This window comes from Micromesistius poutassou (assembly GCF_964030765.1).
Source record: "Micromesistius poutassou genome assembly, chromosome: 5".
In the NCBI taxonomy this organism is placed as follows: Eukaryota; Metazoa; Chordata; class Actinopteri; order Gadiformes; family Gadidae; genus Micromesistius; species Micromesistius poutassou.
Window position 1 is genome coordinate 791,372 of NC_140275.1, and position 22,316 is coordinate 813,687.

Genomic DNA, 22,316 nt, shown 5'->3' on the forward strand with positions numbered 1-22,316 from the left:
GCCCTCGAGTAGCCATTAATAAATGATATGTGACTTGAACTTATCTTAGCTATGTGACCCACTCCTATCCCCATGAGTCACAATGGGCTTGTATAACAGGAAGTGATGTCGCAAGGACCGCCTATATTTTGGAAGCATTGTTGTTGCATTGAATGTAATGTTAGTTATTAGTAATTCACCGTGATATTATTTGTCATTATAGGAAGATATGATCGAGTTATAAACCTTATGCCAGACGTGGCAAAAAGGTTAGGGTAGGATTTAGGTTCACGTTGATTCAGGATTTTACTACAACTCTCTTGAGTCCTCTTAAGTATCAACAACAAAGACTTCCATTATGCATTCTGGTGTACAAGCCCTATGGAAAAGCCGGCAAGCTTGTGAAGTAACAGAATAATCCTGAAAGATGGTTGATCACGAGACCACAGGCATGGGACAACATCCACACGTGGTGCGGTTAAAGACTTGTGAGTCCACTCAATCCCAGCCTTCATGCATATCGTTGGCAATAACCCAACTGTTTGTAACGCCACGTGGAAAGGAAGTTACACTTGGTGGTTAACTTCCAGATCAATTCTGAATCAGCCCTTTACACAGGAAACAAGGTCTAGACCACTGGGGGTCTGGACGTGTGAAATGGATTAACGGCCAAAGCACATTCACATTTACATTAATGCCATTTAGCAGACGCTTTCATCCAAAGCGACGTTCCAGCCAACAGGTACTGGTCGATATCATTTATAGTGTGGATCTGCACACTATAACAGACACATCGTTTGAAAAAGCTAATTTTGCATGTGGAATCAAAGAGCTTAATATGAATAATAAACATGACTGTAGCCTTCAGGTACACAAAACTAAGGTGTGATAATAGAGAGTGAAACCTGTTTGATAGGCCTCTACTGCCTTGCCTCATCATGCGGGCGATTGGAAGCGACAGTGGAAAGACCGGCTCTCGTTATTCCGTACCGCCACTTGCCTCCATCGCTCGGAGCGTCGGCATTTGATTTGCGACTTGACACATCGGAGTCGTTGGGTATTACGATTCAGCCCAGGCTAAAACGGAGTGGGCGGGGTCCCCCCCCCCCCCCCAAATATCCTCCGCATATTACAGCCGGCAGGGCTGGGAATATCCCGGGAATGAAACGGCCAGGAGACACGACGCTCCAGAATGCAATCATACAAGGAACACGATGCTGAAATCAATTTCATTCCATCTCCCTCCCTCCCTCCCTCCTTCCCTCCCCCTCCCCCATCATTGTTTCTGGGAGCGCCAGCCTCCTGCTGGTTCCTGGAGTGTGCCAGTTTACATCACCGTAGAAACAATGCAGAGACGCTGTTTATTCAACGTTGTTTTTTTTCTCTGCTAAATCCGATGTAATCCACAGACAGACGCTTCCTTCTGACCTTGGCGGTGGCCATTGCTTTTCTAAATCGTTTTGTAATTGTTTATTTTTGCAAATGAGGGTGTTCTACATTAATGGCCTCACAAAAAAAAAAGGACGATTTCAGCAAATGTGTTTTGTTCAGATCGAATAACTTGGGTGTTTTTGGTCCCCGGCGCTGTGCATTGGAACATAAAACCAGTGACTACAGAACAGGGCTGAGCAGCGAGTGTTGGATCCTCTGTAGACGGACCAGACAGATGCAGAGGGGGAGCATGTGTTGGGGAGGGGAGGGGAGCACCCAGTGTTCCCCACCGGAGGTCAACTCTTCCGCCCAGTGCGTACGTTCTCCCTGAGACGCCACCGAGCAGCGCTCAGCGGGGTCTTCTGTACCACAGCGGGCCGTTTCCTGTACGATGAGTAACTATGATAATACCCTTCTTGTTTATCCAGCAAACTTCCTTACACAGACCACAGGGTGAAGGAGGGGCGGGGGGGGGCAGATTGACTGATTTGTGGTATAGGGAAATAAATGTGCTTTGACAGTCTAGGTGAAGATTATGTTTTTTCTTATCTAGTGAAAAGGGTTATCTCCTCGCCTCTCACACTCAGCCGAGCAGGTATCTAGAATCTAGATCAGTCGTTCTATATTTGTATGTCTGCGGCACTATGGAGACTCACATTCCTGTGTGTGTGTGTGTGTGTGTGTGCGCGCGTGCGTGCGTGCGTGCGTGTGTTGCCAATGGGACCTCCCATGGGCAAAGAGAAGAGCCTGCCTGCACGATGGAAACAACAACTATTCACCCAAAAGAGGAGCAGAGGGGGGAGGTCACGGTGGGAGGGGCGGGAGGCCAAAGTGAGAGGAGAACGCAAAGGAGAGGCCAGGCGGTGAGAGGTAACGCAGTCATCAAGTAAAGCAGAAGGGATACGGGGCAGATGGAAGAAGGAGCCAACACTGCATGCGATTGCCAAGGTCTTATTGGTGTGTGAGTGTGAGTGTGAGTGTTTGTTTGTGGGGGGATCGGGGCGGGTACTCTACTGGCCGATGCCATTAGAGACACCATGCTTATGTCATCGTCCGGTTGCAAGAACATGACATCATCCTTGTTGAAAGGCACATGCATCTTGGCTCCGGCCATAATTAGAAATCTATTGTGAATCTTCCTCCTCCTCCTCCTCCTCCTCCTCCCCCACCAGCCGCCTTCAATTCACTTCTCTCCTCTTCCACTCTATCATGTCATGTATTATTAGTACTCTCTTATCCATCCACCAAAGATTGTGTTGTTCTTCCTCGTCGTGAGTGTCCTGTGGTGGGGCTTGTTGTGGGAGAGTGCACACCAATCCCTCCCATTCCCTATCCAACCCTTTTTTCATTCATTCGGCTCCTTTTCCCATTTCCTTTTATCGCATGGCCTACTTTAGTGCACTTTTTGTAATTGAACCTTTATTTTACTACCATGACACCCACTGAGATTAAAATTGCTTTGAAAGAGCGAATTCATGGCGACAGAGAGACAACGTAAAAAAAAGATTCATAGGCATTATACACAAGCATACAGGACTCTTCGCTTTAAGCAGAACTACTCAATTGTTTTGTGACCTGAACAACAAAAAACTAGTTTTATTTAAATATGCTTATTTTCAGTGTTTATAATTGAGTAGCATAGGGGGGAGGCAGCAGAGTGCAACCAGCTGAAGACGTGTGGCGCTCCTCTCCAGCGTCTGAGAGGGTTAAGCTTCTCAGATGCATAGCGTAGCCCCAGCTTGTGTGAGGCGCATCTCACGACTCTATTACTGATTCTGATACAACATCACTCATTAAAGCGCTCCTTCACAACCGCGGTACTAAAGAAAGAACCACAAAAGGGTCGTAGCCATGGGGACAACACGCCCCCCTTCCTTCTTACAACTCTGTTTTCTTACTGAACGTGGTCTGTCTGGAGCGGTCTGTCCGTCCTGGACTACTGCATAAACATGTCAGCGCAAGATGGCCGTCTACATAGAGAGCTGGACCAGCTCTCTATGTAGATATAAAGGGCTCTTACTGAGGTAACCAACACACATTGCTATGTTTATGGGATTATACACCAATTAAAAAAGGATATTGATGGGAAATATTTAGGAATATTATAGTCAATTTCTGCCTTGTCCGTTCCACTAGTTGCCAGTCAATTCTAGACTGCGCACCTTCAACGTCTATTGCTGTAGTGTATTTGCATAAAGGCCGGTTGTGCTGGTAAACATCAGACTTTCTGTGACACAAATACACCCATGGTTGGTTTACTTTCGATTGGATACTTTGTATACTTTGAGTATGGCGTGATATCTGTGCACACATCTTCCAAACAGAGAGCTACCTAAAAGAAGAAGTGCTCAGAGGACGACTGAGTCTGCGCTCATGTCCCTCTAACACAACACAAGCATGGCTCAAACCAAGACAGCTACCAAGGACCACCAAGGGCCCTACCCACGGTTGGAGCCTTGGTAGCTGCCTTGGTTTGAGGGTAGGACGGACCAGCCCTACCCTCAAACGAAGACAGCTCTTGGAGCCTTGGTAGCTGCCTTGGTTTGAGCCATGGTCCACCTTACCGCCCACCAAGGGCCCGACCCGCGGTTGGAGCCTTGGTACCGGTCCCGGTTTGAGCCGCGGACTCCCCTCCCCTCCCCTCCTTCCTTACCGCGTCCGGAGGGCGTGCCACGCGGCGTCCACGTCGGCGTACAGGTTCTTCTCCGAGGGCTTCCCCGAGCTGGCGCCGTAGCCCGAGTAGTCGTAGGAGAAGACGTTGCAGTTGATGCGGGAGCCCAGGCCGATGTAGAAGCTGCTCATCTGGCCCAGGTCCACCGCGTTGCCGTGGGAGAAGAGCAGCGTGTAGCGGGCGTTGGGCGAGCAGCGCACGAACATGCAGGCGATGCGGTTGCCGCGGGACGTGCGCGTCATGAAGCACTCGATGGCGTCCTTCTCGCGCGACGAGTACTGCCAGTCGGCGCGCTCCGACAGCTGCAGGCTCCAGCGGCTGCCGTTCTCGTCACACAGCAGGCTGTAGGTGGGCTCCGGCGGCAGGAAGGCCAGCTTGGACGCGATCTTGCTGGGGCACGGCGGACAGCAGAACAGGCAGCACAGCTCGCTCAGCGATAGGTGGTTCATACTGAGAGCTCTGGAGGGGGAGAGAGAGAGAGAGAGAGAGAGAGAGAGAGAGAGAGAGAGAGAGAGAGACAGAGAGAGAGAGGGGGGGGGGGGGGGGTGGTGTGAGGACATTCTGTGTGTTGTGAGTTCTGCAATGACTGAGATCTGAGATAGAGTTGAGTTGATTTATTGTTGCATATTATGCAAAGAACACAGGGGATGCAAATACGCTGTTGTATGCCTGTAGTAGCAAGCCTACTACTACCTGTACGTCCAAATGATTTCATCCTCCCTCTCAACATTATTCGTATGTGGTGATGCCTCACCTACGCTGAGGTAAATGCTGCAGACAAAACAGCAGCAGCCATCTCAAGGGACTAATCGGAATTAGTAAATGTACCTTGCGTACATTTCCCTGGTCAGGACAGCCTCGGTAAACCTCGTTTGGTATAGACTTACTATCGATTTCCTCATGGTCTCACTACCGCCACAATCAATTAGAGAGCTGGGGCCCTTGTCCGACTGAAGGCTGTGGGGCCACTCAGACACTATCGACTCTCTGCCCGCCTCTTCTCCACCGCCCACCCCACCCCTGATGCCTTTCTTTATAAGGTGTATATTTTGAGAATGATTGCGATTTGTAGTATCCACAAAAACGGTTGGGCAATAAGAAGACTGCTTTTTTTTATGCTCCAATACTGGGAGATGATATTTCTATCGGGTAAAGCTTTGGAATTGAATAATGGCTTCACCACGTGATACCTACAAAAATGCACTACAACCCCGGACTGTTCGGCAGGACGTCAGAACGAAGACGCGACTGACTGTATTGTGCTGTAGTGGCGCCCGACCTGACAGATAAAGATGGTTCTACATGAAGGATTCCCCTCACGTAAAGGCATTCAAGTTATTGTCGCCCATAATAAGTAAACATCGCCATGTTGTACTACTACTAGGCTACTACTTACATTTCTGTTTCGTTTTTGGTTCGACGGAATCAATTAGAAGCGGAACGTACGCATCCATTTCATCCACGGTACCTGGTGCGTCCTATAATAAAGGACCGCGCGTCTACATGGACCCCTCTGGTTCTGCTCTTATCCTCTCCGACCAGATGATTGACAACCAGTATATCCTCACCTAGATTATCCCTGGCTCCTTTCGCGGGGTCGGGAGCTAATAACACTAGCAGTGTGACCGCGATCGGCACAGCAGCTCTGTTTTTCAGTCCTGAGCGCACGAACGCTATTGTTTCCCTTCCCTTCGCTTTAAAAAGCTAAGGCATGTCATCACACACCGTCCTGAGACTAAACAACCCGGAGCAACGATAAGGATACATACTACGAATGACATTGGTGAGGTTTGAAAAGGTCTGAAATACACACGTTTCTTGCCAGGTGTGATGGTCGGTACGCCAGACTGTGTCCACTGGGTTGACTCCTTCGCTGTCGGTTCTGCGCCTCGCATCGACGCTCTGCGCGTTAGGAAGAGAGGGGCGGTGATTGACAGCGATATGGTCCAATGGAGGAAGAGAGGGGCGGTGATTGACAGCTATGTGGTCGAATGGAGTAAGAGAGGGGCGGTGATTGACAGTTATATGGCTGAACGGTTTATTGGTTGATCAAATGTGCCGAAATACAACGGCAGGTACAAATCATTCGAGGTAAATCAGCCCTACATCTCAGCGGGAAGCCTTATGGAGCGATAGACTCGTTCAATGACAGAAAAAATATCACTATCACGGGTAAAAAGAGAAAAAAAACACGTTTATCAGGGCGTGCCCGGATGTTGCGTGCAAATTCATTAACGCACAACATTAAACCATAACATTAATAATTCGTTTATATTCATATTTATTCAAATGTGTGAATTAAACCGTCGCTTACGTGTATTTATTTATTTATATTGCGGTAGCGCAGGGGTCACGTGGCTGTGAGGTGACGCCACCTGTGACGCGCCGCGCACGGCGGCCCGTCTGCTTCCGGGTTGCTTCAGGTGGTAGCCATGCGTTTGGAGCGTTTTGGATTTTAAACTAAATTCTGAACTCTGACTTGTGGTAAACAGATCGTGAACATGAGCAGCCAGAAAGGCAACTCTTCTCGTTCGCGGGCACAGAAGCATAAGAACACGGTGGCCTTCAGGAACGACAAATACGGAGCCACCGTCCAAGTGAAGGTAGGGTTGATATTATAACGAGAGTCCCGTGGAGTGTGGGGATGAACAGTTAATGAATGCATTCAGGTTGTCATCAAGTCAAGAAACATATTCATGTGTTACGATGTGTTGTTATGATCGTTAAATGCAGTAGCATCAGTTACATGGTTGGTACCTTTCGACTGTCACAAAATAATCCGTTTTGTAATGTGTTTTAAATCCGAGGTCTGTGGTGTTTTGTTCTTGTGTTTGATTGTAGATCGCAAACTCGAAAATCCACAACGGGCTCTGTCAAAGATGCAAAGAAGTGTTGGAATGGAAAGTGAAATACAACAAATATAAGTCGTTGACACAGGCGAAGAAATGGTGAGAATGGGGATCTTAATCTGAGCCTTTACAACGTGAATTCATTCACATGTTTCATAATCGCGATTTAGGGATCTCTGTTGACAATCTCACGCACTTGCCCACTCATAGTTTCGCTTATATCTTATTCCAGTGTGAAGTGTTTCCAGAAGAACGTGAAAGATGCATATCACATCATGTGTAAACCCTGCTCGGTCCAGCTGGAGCTCTGTGCAAAGTGTGGAAACAAGGAGGAGATAGTTATTCCGTAAGTTTCCCAACGTGTGTGTGTGTGTGTGTGTGTGTGTGTGTGTGTGTGTGTGTGTGTGTGTGTGTGTGTGTGTGTGTGTGTGTGTGTGTGTGTGTTCAAAGCTTAATTTCGTTTCACACTTGTGCCATCTTGTGGACATTAACAACACTGCTTTTAATTAGAGAAGTAATGAATGGAGATGTTATCTTGACATGATTTTGCAATATTCTCTTGTCACGATGAGAGCTCATGTTTCCCGGTGGTGTCCAGGGGCCGTATTCACAAAGCTTTTAATCTTAACACTAGGAGTGCTCCTAAGTCACGCTAAAAGTTTTTATGTAGGTAATGTAATGTTTTTTCTTAAAAGTAATTCACAAAGCTGCTGAGACCTACTCATACTAAGGATGAATCACTAAGAGTAACTTCCCCTTAGGTTGATTCTCGTGCACGAGTTTAGAAGCGGTCAGTACAGTGATTGGTTGTTGAGTGCCGGCGGTGTCGTTGAAACTCACCAGCAACTTCAAACAAATCAACGAAGAATAAGGAAATAGCTGAGGCTACAAATGAGGTACTATCAAATAGTTATGGACAGTGCAGTTAGCAGAATGCACGCATGATGACACGTTTGTCAGACCACGATAATGACGTTGTATGCACGTTAAAGAGAGAAAGAACGCAAACAATAAAAATACGTCAATTGCATCATATCAAGGAGGTAATTAAACGCACCCTGCAAACTATAATCCAATGAGCATATTTCCAGCAGTTAAACACTTTAAATACTTTAAATATCAGCCCCTACCACCAAGGGGTTCAAGTCCTCCTATTATGATGAATGAAAGCGGAGACAAGAGGACGTGAAAAGCAAGCGAAAGCCCAACTGGTCCCAGGACCAAATGCTACTGCTGGCCCAGTTTGTGCTGGAGAGGAGGGGGATTATATTTGGGGATTTATATTTCATATTTATATTTGTGTGCTCTAATCGTTATCAATCATAATGCTCGTAATCACTTGCATGTTATAATTTAACTGTGCTCCCGGTTGTGGATTGAGATAGGGTGTCAAGAGACATAGCCACTGTCAGCCAGCAGGTGACATCCAGCTGGTTCATGGTGCCTCTCAAAGTGCTGCCTCAGACCGCGTCCTCATCTGTTGACGGCGCAATGATTTTGATATGCGTCCCGTCAATGGCACCGACCACACCGGGCATACCTGTGATTGCTGTGAGGTTGGCTTTGATCCTGTATGGTTGCCGATTGTCCAAAGGAAACCGGATAGACTGTTGGATGATATGTGGTCTAGAGAGAGGGCGCTGATGGTTTGATTTATGGCACGGCTGACCGATGGTTGCGACATTTTTAAATCGTCGGTGTTGCAAAGTTGTATCTTCCCTGTTGCTAAATATCTACGTGTTGCCAAACATTTCATCTCCGGACTGATGGGGTTATCCCTGTTTGTTGGGGACGTTATTGCATCCCGCACTAATTCAACCACAAGTTTGATACCTCACGATTTAGCCTATATTTAAACAACCTTGAGTATCTTGAAAGGCGCTATAAAAATCCAAGTTATTATTATTATTATTATTATTATTATATCTCTATCAATTCGCAGTCCTCCATTGTCTCCAAAGTATTCGGTCGTGCTGCAGACATTTTCAGATTCTCTCAGTGAGCTAGGAGTCCTCTCGAGGACTTTTAAGCTCTCCTAGACTCAGGAGCTACTTTTAGGCCTAAAATACTTTGTGAATTGCTCTTAGTAAATTAAAATAGGAGTCCTAAATTTTTTTGTAGGAGTTAATCCTAAATTCGCCACTTAGGACCTACTTTTAGCCCTAAGATTCTTTGTGAATACGGCCCCTGATCCTCACAAACAATGGTCAGCAGTTGTTAACCATTGGCAACGTTCAGTCAACATTTTGCTATTGCGTCTACATTCACCACCAGTTGTGTATAAAATGTTTTATGTTATCCGTCTTGAAAGCACAATGCTGCTACAAGTCCCCAAACACAAGCAGTAATGCATCCCCTCACATCACAGAACAAATGCAAAACCTCTACATTTGTGTGCGACTTGCACAGATATTCACGATTATGTGAATATCTGGTCCTCGTCTACCCCCAGTCTGTTATTGGATAACTGCATCATTGTGCACCTCTCAACTGTGACAGCAAGTCACAGAGTGGATGAGGTGTGCCTCATATCCTAAACACACACACTAGGATAGCACGACAGAAATGCCATCAATTATTATTAACATTCTTGTCCTTTCTCTCTCTCCCCCCCCCCCCCCCCAAACACACTCCTGTAGAATAAATCCTGAGGTGGAGGAGGAGACCGAGGCAGGGGCTGATAAGAAGAAGAGTCGGAGGAAGAAGAAGGATTTGGAGGATGACGATGATGATCTCAGTGACTTTGGGAGTGAGGATGATGTTGATGATGATGATGATGATGATGAAGACAGTGACTCCAGACCAAGGAAGACGCTCAGCAAACCACCTCTGCTCCCTGATATTTCCGGGGCGACCATAAAAGACTGAATTGATGATTGGGTTTCATTTCATTGTCCGTTATACTATCCTAGATATGCTCCCCGATCGTAATGTTGGTTTGTATTTACCATGCGTTCTTTTTTGTTATGTGTTACTGACCCGCTGTCAACGTGCTGAACGGACTTTTGAATAAAGAGCTGAGGTCTGTTGAAGCTCAATGTGTTCCTCACCGTTGCTCGGTAGAGCAGTCGTGTTCACATGGTTCAGGAAGTGGTGTGTGTGTGTGCAACGCAAATCACCCACAACGATGACAATGTCGCAAGCTGGGAGTTCACCTCCGTGGCCTGTGAGGCGGAGTCCCGTCAGCAACAGCACTTCCTCTAACGGAGGTCGTTACCCCAGACTCATTAAACTGACTCAGAGTAAACTAGTTGTTGGTCTTAATGTAGACTTTGGATGTACCCGGAATTCACCTGAAAAAAAAACTATAAGGGGTGTGTGTTCAAAGTGGGGGCAACGCGGCTTTCCCATTGTGTCTGTGTGTGGATATAGATATATATAGTTATAGATATATGTGTAAATAGACATAGATATTTATATGTATATATAAATAGATGCAAACCTCATTCCACCCGCATGTTTGGTAAATAGTGCCGCTGGTTTCGGCTCTGCACCGCTGACATAACTCAGTATTCTTGTTGTTCAACTTGCTCTTTTACAAGCTTTTTTGTTAATTTAGAAATGTTTCAGCCGTCTGTGCCAGATGTTGCACAAGCTATGTTCTGGAACGTCTCCATGTTCCCAGTATCCTATATGCCCAGGGTCCAATGTTCGTATGATACTATGTTCACCAGTTAAATATTAATATCTAACATACAGTAACCCTCTTTTGTTTGGATAAAATTTGACCCGTTTCAAGGTTAACTATTTCATAAATATTATCCGGTTTATTTTTATTCTGTCCAGACGGCAAACGTGACGGTTGATGTAAAATAACAGAGCTGTGCTGTCTGCGTTTGTCCGCTAGAGGGCGCCACCCCCCTCCGGCCGCTGAATTTCGACGAAAGTGAAACGTAAAAAAACTCCAACAATACAAATGACCAACAATGTTTGAAACTTTGAAAACACGAATAGACATATTAAAAATTGGCTGTATCACAGCTATATCAGAGTAATGTGAGCACATAATTACACACTTCTCGGAGATCCACTCGAGTGCTGCAGATGTTCTGTTTCAGAGACGTTTAAGGGGCTTAAAGAGAACATGAAGCAGACGGACGGATACTAAAAGATCTTTCGGGTTACTGGACATAGTATTTACATGTGCAAATTCAAAATGATCGCACGGTCTAATACAACGCTTTTGCAGTGGTAGGCCTATATCATTTTGGAGCGGTGGATATCTTTGTTTAAGGTGATTTCCAGACAAAGCCCCTTCTCAACAGGTGAATCTCCTTCCAGTGTCAAGTTCGAACTTAAGAATAAAACTTCCGTCGCCGCCTTCAAGTTCAAAGTTAAACCCACTACCAAAAAAAAAAGCTTTTGTGTAGGCCTATGTTGAGTAGCAAGACGTGTGATACCACACCGCACCACACACCAACGCAACACGCAGCATGATCTGAGTGTGTGCGTGAGAAACGAGGCGTTGTGCAGCTGTCGTCGTGGAAAAAGGAGGGTCGGTTTCGGCTACTGCACGTCACCCACTGTATTCTGGTCCGCAGCAGGAAGGAAGTCGCTCGACGACCCGGTAACCTGACACAGTTATGAGCGCATCCACTCGGTGGTAATAACGCGCACTCCGTCCAGGGTGAACCATGGCAGCTCCTATCGCGTCTCCCTGCGCCGCCGCGACCACCATCTCCAAGGTGTTCAGGGGAACCTTCGTCCACTCGACCCAGAAGGACGCGCTGGTCGTACTGGAAGATGCGCTGCTGGGGGTGGATTCTGCCGGGAAGGTCTGTAGCGTCATCTGAGATATCTGTGAGGAGAGGAGGAAAACTTGCGATCTGTGTAATGACTTGTATTTGTAGTAGGCTATCAAATCATTATTAATATCGTTCTTTTTGAAAGACTTGGATGAACACATTGGTTATTTATTATTATAATGAGTTCAAATCTCTACCCGACACGTTCTCCCTTGTCCCTCCTCGTGCCCCCCCGATTATCCTGGTTATTCTTTATTATTATGATGTGTTGGGATTATAACTTCTTGTATCAAGTAATCTTTTTTTTTATCTGGAGCTTTATAATATATCTGATTAAAAAAAAACAATCACGTTTTGTCCAAAAATGTTTGATTTATCACATATTTTCCACGCAAAGAACGTGTGTGACAGTGGCGGAACAAGCCAACAACAAGCCAGTGAGCAGGAGGATTTTTGGTTCTTGGCCGGAGTGAGACTCTGTAGAATCTTATTGTGAACAGGGTCCGCGGGTTTGTTGACCGGGGGGGGGGGATTGTTGACGGGGGGCAACTCAGGAGCAACTCAGTTGAACCTCAACTTGCGCCCGGGCGATAAGATAGGTCACAGGTGTGTGATTTAAAGGGATAGTATAGACTTTAAGTTCTACGCTCTCGGCTCTTGGGCAGTCGTCCCTGGACGTGACAGAAACACACCGTCCTGGTGTACAGGCTGGCGCTGATCCAGTCCGATGAAGTGCAAAATATTTAGCCAATCAAAGTCCCCCTGGAGAAATACATTTTTAGTTGTTGACAACGTTACGATATATTTAAGCAGTTAGGGGCGTCTGTGTGGAGAGAACACGTCCATTGTCGCGAAAGCCTAGAGGCAGAAAGGGCTGCAGAAAGCAGAAAGGCCACTCCCAGCCTTCCTTCAAGGACCCTCACACCGCTGCTCTAAGCATAGCGCAAAGAAAGTATTCGTTCTTTTTTGTTCAGTCTAATGGGGGTATTTGTATTGGCCAGCAGCTTGGTATTCTTAATAATGACGTTATAATGCAAACATGCGTGCCTTGTCTTGTGTTCATTGTTAGATTTCCTTTGTTGAAAAAGGCCCGGAGCTGGAGAAGGTGTCGGCAAAGTTTGGGTTCGACCCATGTGTTGTTACTCAACTATCACCTCAGTGAGTACAGCATTTTAAACCATTACTGGATATTTATATATATACTAAAGTAAGTAAGTAAATACGATATACTAGTAATAACAATCTGTCGCAAAGCCTGGCCAGTCAGTTATTTTAAATCTGTATATAATGGAATGGCATTGTGCTACTACTCTATGTAATACTTGTATGTATTACTTAAGTATATGGCCTTATTGTGTACAACATGAACCCAAATAAAGCATTATGTCTTCAGCTGTTATTTCTAAATGACACCGGTATGTCTTCGCCTCCTCTGTGAACCCTCTTGCGTCACAGGGAGTTCTTCATGCCCGGCCTGGTGGACGCCCACATCCACGCAGCCCAGTACAGCTACGCAGGCACGGCTCTGGACCTGCCCCTGCTCGACTGGCTCCAGACCTACACCTTCCCCGTGGAGTCCAGCTACTCCGACCTGGAGTTCGCCCGCAATGTGTACACGCATGTGGTGGTGAGTGAGGCCCCTCTCTCTCTCTCTTCTCCGTGTCAGTCCAAGGCGCTACTCACTAACGTCTTCCAAACAGAAAAGGAATCGGCTCATTGGATCCATTGGTTTGATAACTAGGCTAGTATTACATAGCCTCAAAGCAAGGAACGTAATCCAAACTGTTTTTACTCATTGCCCCGTATCAGCTGGATATTATGCTTATTGCTTGTCTGTATTTCAGAAACGGACCTTGAGAAATGGTACTACAACGGCCTGCTACTTCGCTACCATACACACCGACGCCTCTCTGCTGCTAGGAGAGATTGCGAGTAAGTGCACATCTGTAATCCTCATCGTCAGTCACTGTGAACCTCTCGCTGCAGGCAGCCAAAGGTTTGGACCAAAACATACCCCCTTTTCTCTTTGGCCTCACGATAGCATAGGAAAATGTTCCCAAGATAGTCTCTGAAACTCTGGGAAAGGTTTCTCTCTTCAGGATCGAGGGGGTAGGGGAGCGAACTGCAGCGCCGAAAAACGTTCTTGAGTTCTAGAAGACTGATGTCAGCGGCAGGCATTGCTCATGCGTGAACTACAGAAATGTATTGCCATTTTTTTGGGGGGGAAAGAAATACATTAGATATAGAAAAACAAAATACTTTTTGTACACTTTATGTACGAGAAAAGCATAACGTTTAAAACGAATATACAAATATCTTGTAATTACGAGAAAAGATCATGCGAGATAAAATGCCTAAGAGAACAGTCTGCAGTCTAAAGTAGTTTCTTATGATGATGAATAAATCAACAGTATTCAAAACTGTAAATCAATATTTAAACCTAATTTTGTAGTGTCCACTTCCTATCGTATTTAACTATCATATTTCATTGTTTAATTACCGCACAAAGCACTAAACTTGAATATCGATTGAACCTTCCTCCCCAGAGGACCTGTTTGAGGCCATCACTACCAAAAGCATTTAAACATGTGAGAAAGTCATGTGACATGCCCCTAGGCCTATGCTATCCTCAACCTTAAGTCTATCATAACCATTGTTTAATGGAGCACACTCCGTCCCCTTACAAAATAACATGCATGCAACAACAATAATTATTTCTGTATAACTGTACAAAACATGAAATGCATCTCATCTCAGGAAATTAAAACCACCGTTTATGCTGTGGTCTAGTTTTATTCACTCTGTTCCAGTAACATCCACATTGATTATTTCAAATTGCAGTAACAGTGGAATAGGTTCTATCTTTTATTTGGTACCAATACTCCACAACATAGCCCTTGTATTTGTGAAGACTTTACTCTATTCACTTTGGCGATGTTATCTTAAAACCCAAGGCCTGGTGAGGAAGAGGTTACGTATATGTTTTTGTTTACATATCAGAGCATGTCAGGGGTATACATCTATGGGAAGAACAGGACGTTCCAATGAATGATTCCTGGGGTTCATCTGCTTTGATGGTATTGTTCAACACATGCTTGTGCACACACACCTGTCCTACACCTGTTGTGTCTGATCCATGTTGCATGGGGAGAACGACAAAGCTCCACAACCAGGATCAAAGTTTAGTTTCCAGCTCTGTTTGCCTACTGGTGGCGATTCTAGCTTCGTCAATCAACACTTAACGAATAACCTGATATAACCTTAACCTTAAGAACCGTAGCGTTATAATCTGCTGTTTCAGAGAAGACATGCCTGAACCTTCACCCTGTTTATAGAGGCAAAGGCCTGCTTATCTCTCCAACGGCATGTGTGTGGGTCTGTGTGCGTGTGTGTGTGGGTCTGTGTGCGTGTGTGTGTGGGTCTGTGTGCGTGTGTGTGTGAGTCTGTGTGCGTGTCTGTGTGTGTGTGTGTGTGTGTGTGGGTCTGTGTGCGTGTGTGTGTGGGTCTGTGTGCGTGTGTGTGTGGGTCTGTGTGCGTGTGTGTGTGAGAGATTACCAGTTGCATAAAAATTCTTACCTTGTGAGGATTCACGAGATAACGATAACATGAGAATATTCACTATACTATATAATACTAACTGCCTCAAAGCACAGGCAGACGGACATCGTCCAAGGCTTCCTGTAGTGTGCTTGTGGTCGAGCCCCGGTTTTCTTTGGTCACGGTCGTTTCCGTTCTCTCTTTGATGTTTTCATCTAATGAATATCTGCCTTTTCTCAAAGTGGGTGGCTTTGTTTATTGGCTTTGTTCCCTTATAATAATATAGTTATACTTTCTCAAAAGCTTATGTTTGGAAAAAGTGAATAGTTGAAGGCTGCAGGTGTGCTGAGACGCTGAATTCCGTGGCTTATTAGAAAGAGGCCTGCGCTCTGCCTTGGGATCGTGTGCACAAAGTCAGGGCATCCCTGCGTGACCTCAGGCTGAACTTGAGGCACTTTACTGTAGTTTATCATGCAATGAAATATAGAAGTCCAAAGGAACGACATTATTTGAGTTACCCCGCTGTTATTTGCTTATTGTCCACAGCCTTTACCACAGTAGAACCTCTACAACCACAGTAGAACCTCTACATCCACAGTAGAACCTCTACATCCACAGTAGAACCTTTACATCCACAGTAGAACCCCTACATCCACAGTAGAACCTCTACATCCACAGTAGAACCTTTACATCCACAGTAGAACCCCTACATCCACAGTAGAACCCCTACATCCACAGTAGAACTCCTACATCCACAGTAGAACCTTTACATCCACAGTAGAACCTTTACATCCAGAGTAGAACCCCTACATCCACAGTAGAACCCCTACATCCACAGTAGAACCTTTACATCCACAGTAGAACCTTTACATCCAGAGTAGAACCCCTACATCCACAGTAGAACCCCTACATCCACAGTAGAACCTCTACATCCACAGTAGAACCTTTACATCCACAGTAGAACCTTTACATCCAGAGTAGAACCCCTACATCCACAGTAGAACCCCTACATCCACAGTAGAACCTTTACATCCACAGTAGAACCTTTACATCCACAGTAGAACCTATACAACCACAGTAGAACCTTTACATCCACAGTAGAACCTATACAACCACAGTAGAACCTATACCATACATCCACAGTAGAACCTTTACAGCCACAGCAGAACCTGTACATTTAATTCGCTTGATTCAAGCCACCCGTTTTATCAAATCATTAATCTAGAGTGAGAGATGGAACACCTATCTTTATATATCCCTCATCTATCAACTTCGAAACACGGGTTTATGGGCTTAAAGATTAACTAATTCCTTAAACCGAAGCTGTTCATTCATCACAAGCGCAGTTCTTTAACGTGGTTCTCGTTCATAAGAGTGACGAGCTCATGCTCCTTGTTCCAGACGACTTGGGGCAGCGGGCCCTGGTGGGCAAAGTGTGTATGGACAGAAACGGGCTTCATGAACATTACAAAGAAACCACTCAGGAGTCCCTGGATGAAACCTCACGGTGTGGAAACACTTTTTCTATTATATATATATAAATATATATAAATATATACTGTATATAACTCATTGTCATCGCATTGATAAAGATAGTGTTTGTCCTCAAGGGCTTTTGCCTGCATAAAGTAAACGTTTGTTTTGTTTGTTTGTCCTCCAGCTTCATCAGCGAGCTGATAAAGAGGAAGGTACAGCCCCACACACACACACACACACACACACACACACACACACACACACACACACACACACACACACACACACACACACACACACACACACACACACACACACACACACACACACACACACACACAGGAGATTGCCAACACAGCCATGCATATGAGAAGATATTTCTTTTTCATAGTAGGAATGCAACACAATAATGTTTACTAAATGTCAAACTGCCAGATCAGAATAACCCTGTCCACCAGACTGGTCAGCCTGTGTGTTCCAGGGAAGGGTCGCTCAACCCGTCCAACGCGATTTTCTAGCGTAGAGTTGGCTGTCCAAAAAAAAAAAAAGGTTTTCGATAGTGATGATCCTAGCTCTTGTTACTTCCTAACTCATGTCTGTGCAGGCGATTGAGGAGGCGTGTCATCCTGGTTACTGCTTGTTTCTCCGTGTCTGATCTCCGTTCTGCGTGTCGTTGGATCTGTTCTGGCAGTACCCTCTGGTGAAGCCGGTCATCACCCCGCGCTTCGCGGTGTCCTGCACCGGGGAGCTGATGTGCCGGCTCGGCGACGTGGCCAAGAACAACGACCTGCACATTCAGGTCTGCTTGTTATGTTTTTGTTTTTTTTTGCTGACTGGTCCCTAAGCCAACCTCACCGCGCAACGCACCCCCTGGAGGGGGTGCTCCAGGGGGGCTGGGTCCTCCAGGGGGGCTGGGTCCTTTTTTTTTCCTTTACCCAAACATTGCATGACCCTAATCTCCATGACCGAGTCAGACTGATCCCAGTGACCCAGGGTCACACGTCTTTCTTTTGTTTCCTCAGAGCCACATCAGTGAAAACAAGGACGAGGTGAAGCTGGTGAAGGAACTGTTCCCCGACTCCGAGAACTACACGGACGTCTATCGCAAGCACAACCTGCTCACCGACAAGGTGAGGCCAACCTGAACCTGAGGCTGGAGCCCTGTGGCGGTGCTTCAGGCCCCGCCCCCACGGTCCACAGCGCACCTGTCTCTGTGGATACAGACGTCTGCACTCAGACCCGGATGTAGGCAGAGAGGAACTCAGGCAGCAGGTCGAAGCATAGATACTAATGAAGTTAGTACAAAAGCAGAACGACCCATGGAACCAACCCAACACGTCTCAAGAGTCTCCAGAGTGTCTGGAGCTGTTTTGTCGCTGATCCCCTTCTGTTTGGCGGCCCTAACGCTGATCTCCTCCTGTGGGACAGACCGTCATGGCCCACGGCTGCTACCTGAGCGATGAGGAGCTGGAGGTCTTCCACCAGACGGGCGCCTCTCTGGCTCACTGCCCCAACTCCAACATCTCGTAAGCACGCGACGTCTAACGAGACCTTTGTGCTACACAACGCTACTGCACTGGCTGTCTGTCTGTCTGTCTGTCTGTCTGTCTGTCTGTCTGTCAGCTCCCCAACAGAAATCCAGATGCTTCTCCTTTTTGGCATTCTCTCTCTCCATGGGCTAACTCCATACACTGACAAAAGACTTTCTCCTGACTTTCCTTTTACCTCTCTCTCTCTCTCTCTCTCTCTCTCTCTCTCTCTCTCTCTCTCTCTCTCTCTCTCTCTCTCTCTCTCTCTCTCTCTCTCTCTCTCTCTCTCTCTCTCTCTCTCTCTCTCTCTCTCTCTCTCTCGTCCAGGTTATGCAGTGGGATGTTGGACGTCCGTAATGTTCTCGACCATAAAGTGAAACTGGGCCTCGGAACAGGTAGGCCTTGTCATGGCATGAGCTCTACGCACTATGATTTAATATTATCCTAATCTTTTAAAGATTGACACCTGGCAACGTGCTTTTGTACACACACACACGTTCAGAGACAGACGCGTGCGTGTATGCGTGCGTCTGTGAATCTGCCAGCCGTCCGTGTGTCACATGGACGGATGTCTGATTTAAAGGTCCCTATCCACCTTATCCCGCGACCGTTAGTTATTTCCCATGATTCACAGCGGCCCCGCCGGTTCTCCATCTCCGGTCGAGTGCTGTTCACGTAGCGGCTGGCGCGTTGGCGCCGCTGGCGCACGTCTTAAAGGCTACGGCGATGGTTTTAAAAGTTCTGTATCACGTCACGTCAGAATGGCAAGCGGAGCCCGAACTCGTCCTCTCACCAGAGTACCGCCCGCTACTGGTCGGGACCGGTCGTCATGGCGGCGCGCATTTGTTTATCCTGGAATGAGGTGGACAGGGACGGGAAATGGGCTGAAGCTACAAATGCTTTGATGCTTCTGCTGGATTGGAGTCCCTATCAAATAAACCCTAACTTACTAACTCACTGACTGACTGACTGACTGACTGACTGACTGACTAACATGGGTGCGTTTGTTTCCTGCCCAGACGTGGCGGGGGGGTACTCCCCCTCCATGCTGGACGCGGTGAGGAGAGCCCGGGACACGTCCAAGGCCCTGACCATCCAGGACCCCGCCCACCGGACCCTCACCTGGGAGGAGACCTTCAGACTGGCCACGCTGGGGGGCAGCCAAGGTACCCCCCCCCCCCCCCCCCGACCCACCACGACACAGCACTGTGGTGGTGCTTCAAGTCCCGCCCCCACTGTGGTGGTGCTTCAAGTCCCGCTCCCACTGTGGTGGTGCTTCAAGTCCCGCCCCCACTGTCCACAGCGTACCTGTAGGCAGCCTCTATGGATCAGCCTCTATGGATCAGCCTCTATGGAACAGCCTCTATGGATCAGCCTCTATGGATCAGCCTCTATGGATTCCCTACGGTCTCTCTGTGAGGGCAGGGCTGGATCTGGATTATGGTAGCGGCATGAATCGCGTGTGTCGTCATGTGCATCACATGACCCGTATGGCCGTCAGCGGTCTGCGCTGGTCCGAGGTCGTTGGCCTCAATGCTAGAGAAGTCATTGTCAAGACATTGACGTCCGGTACTGTGAAAGGCATGCAAACTGTAAGCATAGTGAAGAGTATTCCCACAAGCTGTCGGCCGTGTGGAATGAGCCAGGGTAACTGCCCTGTGTGTGGAGAGGTCCCGCCCTGTGATTGGGTCACAGGGTGGTGGTCACCACCCCTCTCAACCTCCAGTTTGATTCGTGCTGCATATTTTCAAATGCTCCGCAGCTATAAATACTCTCACTTCACGAAACACAGAAACCGCTGCTGGGGCCAGTTCCCTATAGCAGACGCTATTTTCGAAGAATTTGGTTAGAAATGAGTGTCTTCATTTCCACCTCAGCCTCCAAGAAACTTGAAAAGAAAAAGCACACAAAAAAAAGTACACAAAAGATCAATGGAACCGAAAATGCATGTATTAACAACAGAATAACACAAAGACGAATAAGACACACAAGCGAGCCAATTTGCAGGGACCACGCCCACATATTCAACCAATCACAACACAGACGTCAATCAACTAACCCAATCAACAACTCAAACTAAAAAAAATGCCACACAAAGAAACACGACTGTGCTGTATTTCTGTGTGTATCATTGAATGACATGATCCCTTCTGCCCCTCACCTCCCCAGCTCTGTCCATGGACGGCCAGATTGGTAACTTTGAGGTACGAAAAGACTTTGATGCCCTCAGGGTGAATGTGGCTGCGCCTGATGGCCCTATTGACCTGGTTCAAAACGACGGTCCAAAGGTACACACACACACACACACACACACACACACACACACACACACACACACACACACACACACACACACACACACACACACACACACACACACACACACACACACACACGGGGGCATGCATACCAATGCAAACGCATTTGCACACATGAACATTGCATACGTGCACATGCACACAACAACGCACGATACACACAGTAAGACATCTGATCTTTACAGTCTTGACCTTATCAACTCATTCATCAATTACTTCCTTTCAGGTTCTGCTAGAGAAGTTCTTGAATTTGGGTGAGTGAGCCAAGCGGTCCTACTGTCAGTTCCTCCTCTGCAGATGGAGTTCCCTGTCACTACGACAGTGGATCTGCTGTAGCTGCTTCCGCTGGCTCCTGTGTTTGACCGTGTGCGTGTTTGTGGTTTGCAGGTGATGACCGCAACATCACAGAGGTGTATGTGGCTGGAAGGATGGTGGTGCCCCTCCAGTCACCCTGGACAGCAGAAGAGACACAGCGCCAAGTGTCTCTGGGGGTCTGAAGCATGCGTATTGTAAACGTTTCTAAGGGCTCAGAAGTTAACTTTTAGGAAAAAGGGATCATCAAAAGGGAATTGTGATACATTTTTTCTTTTATGTATTTTCGTGAAATCATAACACTTTTAATTAATCTGTTGTATGTGTCCACTCACAGGCTTACACTGAATGTGCGCAGAGCGTTTATGGTTGCATTGCATTGTATAACTCATCACGAGAGCAGCTGACCTCAGGTAATTTACTTTGATGCTGAAGATTGTAAAAAAAACATGTAACGCTATTGCTTGGATATAATCCTACATTTTGCATATTTTACGTATATATCTTTGTCTTTATACGTTTTTGTCACCTGTCAGTTTCTAGCGCATATCTTGCAATTATTTTAATTGTAAATGTGCAATCTCTTGTGTTTTATCACTTTTTAATTTGACTCCACTCTGTACATCCTGTGCCTTGCTCTGGATCTAAATGTTTGTTTGTTTAAATGCTTTAAGTTGTGAATTGTGATTAATGAAAAAAGAAAATATTGGAAAAAAAGCTTTTCCAATTACAGCTTTTCCAAAATAATTATTGAGAAGAGAAATCTTTAAGAAGGGAAGTTCACCACAGGAATGATACATGATATATGAATAATATATATTTTACAGAACTAAGAAGCCTGAAGGAACAATATGTAGCCGGAAAGAATGCAATAAAATCATTGTCAACGTACTTCTCTCTTTCTCCACTGCTTGCACATCTGCAGTTCGTTTTCCGCTGAATGTCCTCTGCTTTTAGCACAGGGTCGGAAAACATGTTGCAACACTTGCAACATCTTATTTCCCCTATTTCACAGAAAATACCCACCTCAGCACCAGTAGAGACAAAAATATGAATCAAAAGGCTAATTGACCTGATTAATCATCGATTAGCGTCTGGGGACTTTTAGACCCAGACTGGACCTAAACAGGCCAAAGTAAAACATGTTTACATTTTAAAGTTTTAATTTTATTTTTGTATCATATGACATATTCTGTATCTGTTGAACGTGAATCCACTGAATTTGCTATGTTCAAGGAACCCGCCCTCGTAGGGCCATTGGTTCAAATCGGCATTTGAACCAATATATTGATCAGACGTTTGTTTGTTGGAAGGCACTCGGTGTGGCACATAGATATTAAAGCTCCAGTGTGTAGAATTTAGTGGCCTCTAGTGGAACGGACCTGGCAGCTGACAAATGTGAAAAATATAATACTGTCATGGTGTCGATGGGCCGTCAAACAACAAAATTCAAAAGAAAACACGAATAC

At 46.2% G+C, this 22,316-nt stretch overlaps 3 protein-coding genes across 3 annotated transcripts in view; 2 read left to right on the plus strand and 1 right to left on the minus strand.

The window, feature by feature from the left end:
* Positions 1-5,961, minus strand: part of abhd17b (abhydrolase domain containing 17B, depalmitoylase) — a 15,521-nt gene extending 9,560 nt beyond the window's left edge. Inside the window, exons 1-2 of the mRNA XM_084468382.1 lie at positions 5,895-5,961; positions 4,064-4,540 (exon numbers count right to left, since the gene is read on the minus strand). Coding sequence (XP_084324508.1) covers positions 4,064-4,530 — 467 coding nt within the window. The 5' untranslated portion in view covers positions 4,531-4,540; positions 5,895-5,961. The remainder of the gene's footprint in view (positions 1-4,063; positions 4,541-5,894) is intronic.
* A 522-nt stretch (positions 5,962-6,483) lies between these two features.
* cUnh9orf85 (chromosome Un C9orf85 homolog) lies at positions 6,484-9,962 on the plus strand. The gene is made up of 4 exons (XM_084468381.1): positions 6,484-6,684; positions 6,923-7,029; positions 7,163-7,276; positions 9,570-9,962. Exons 1-4 carry the CDS (start codon positions 6,583-6,585, stop codon positions 9,796-9,798), a joined length of 552 nt encoding a protein of 183 aa, XP_084324507.1. The 5' UTR covers positions 6,484-6,582; the 3' UTR covers positions 9,799-9,962.
* Positions 9,963-11,444: 1,482 nt separating this feature from the next.
* On the plus strand, positions 11,445-21,719 carry gda (guanine deaminase). Its single transcript, XM_084468376.1, has 14 exons — positions 11,445-11,705; positions 12,745-12,833; positions 13,131-13,302; positions 13,520-13,607; positions 16,614-16,719; positions 16,873-16,900; positions 17,380-17,487; positions 17,711-17,818; positions 18,117-18,214; positions 18,545-18,612; positions 19,237-19,383; positions 20,387-20,505; positions 20,762-20,789; positions 20,923-21,719. Exons 1-14 carry the CDS (start codon positions 11,565-11,567, stop codon positions 21,030-21,032), a joined length of 1,410 nt encoding a protein of 469 aa, XP_084324502.1. The 5' UTR covers positions 11,445-11,564; the 3' UTR covers positions 21,033-21,719.
* Positions 21,720-22,316: the final 597 nt, after the last annotated feature.

Bases quoted from the DNA above. Each gene is read 5' to 3' on its own strand.
- cUnh9orf85 (XM_084468381.1), top strand. From the start codon at position 6,583: ATGAGCAGCCAGAAAGGCAACTCTTCTCGTTCGCGGGCACAGAAGCAT. The intron at 6,685-6,922 runs GTAGGGTTGATA...GTTTGATTGTAG, and splicing joins GAGCCACCGTCCAAGTGAAG to ATCGCAAACTCGAAAATCCA. The intron at 7,030-7,162 runs GTGAGAATGGGG...ATCTTATTCCAG, and splicing joins TTGACACAGGCGAAGAAATG to TGTGAAGTGTTTCCAGAAGA.
- gda (XM_084468376.1), top strand. From the start codon at position 11,565: ATGGCAGCTCCTATCGCGTCTCCCTGCGCCGCCGCGACCACCATCTCC. The intron at 16,901-17,379 runs GTACAGCCCCAC...CTGTTCTGGCAG, and splicing joins GCGAGCTGATAAAGAGGAAG to TACCCTCTGGTGAAGCCGGT. The intron at 17,488-17,710 runs GTCTGCTTGTTA...TTGTTTCCTCAG, and splicing joins ACAACGACCTGCACATTCAG to AGCCACATCAGTGAAAACAA.